Here is a 341-nt window from a genome sequence, read left to right as displayed (position 1 = left end):
CCTATGGATCATATGCTGCCATTTCTGGTGGATCTCCCACATACGCATTACAGGATCTTACTGGGTTTCCATCGTTTTATTTTAAAAAATTGTGGGATGATGCGTTGACGAGCTCTGATTCTGCGGATAAATTCTTTAAATTATTGAACCAATGGAGACGTCGAAAATACCTTATCACTGTAGGTACACCTTCAGAAGATGTGCGCAGCTATTCTTCACGTCGCAGGATGAGTAATATTGAAGCGGATGAGGTGGAGAGACTGTACAAGAAGGCTGGACTTGCAATGGGTCACGCTTACACTGTACTGGACGTTCGACATTTCCCTGTTCACCGACTTTGC

The 341-nt window shown here is 44.0% G+C and overlaps 1 protein-coding gene across 1 annotated transcript; it reads left to right on the top strand.

Moving 5' to 3' along the window:
* Positions 1-89: 89 nt before the first annotated feature.
* Positions 90-341, top strand: TM35_000411430 (calpain family cysteine protease-like protein; the record flags this gene model as incomplete). The annotated part of the gene is made up of 1 exon (XM_029029851.1): positions 90-341. A coding segment is annotated over one exon (252 nt), but the record flags the coding sequence as incomplete, so codon positions are not given.

This window comes from Trypanosoma theileri, assembly GCF_002087225.1.
Source record: "Trypanosoma theileri isolate Edinburgh chromosome Unknown TM35_Tth_41_V1, whole genome shotgun sequence".
In the NCBI taxonomy this organism is placed as follows: Eukaryota; Euglenozoa; class Kinetoplastea; order Trypanosomatida; family Trypanosomatidae; genus Trypanosoma; species Trypanosoma theileri.
Note: the sequence above shows the minus strand (reverse complement) of the source record. Positions and strands in the feature narration are given on the sequence as shown.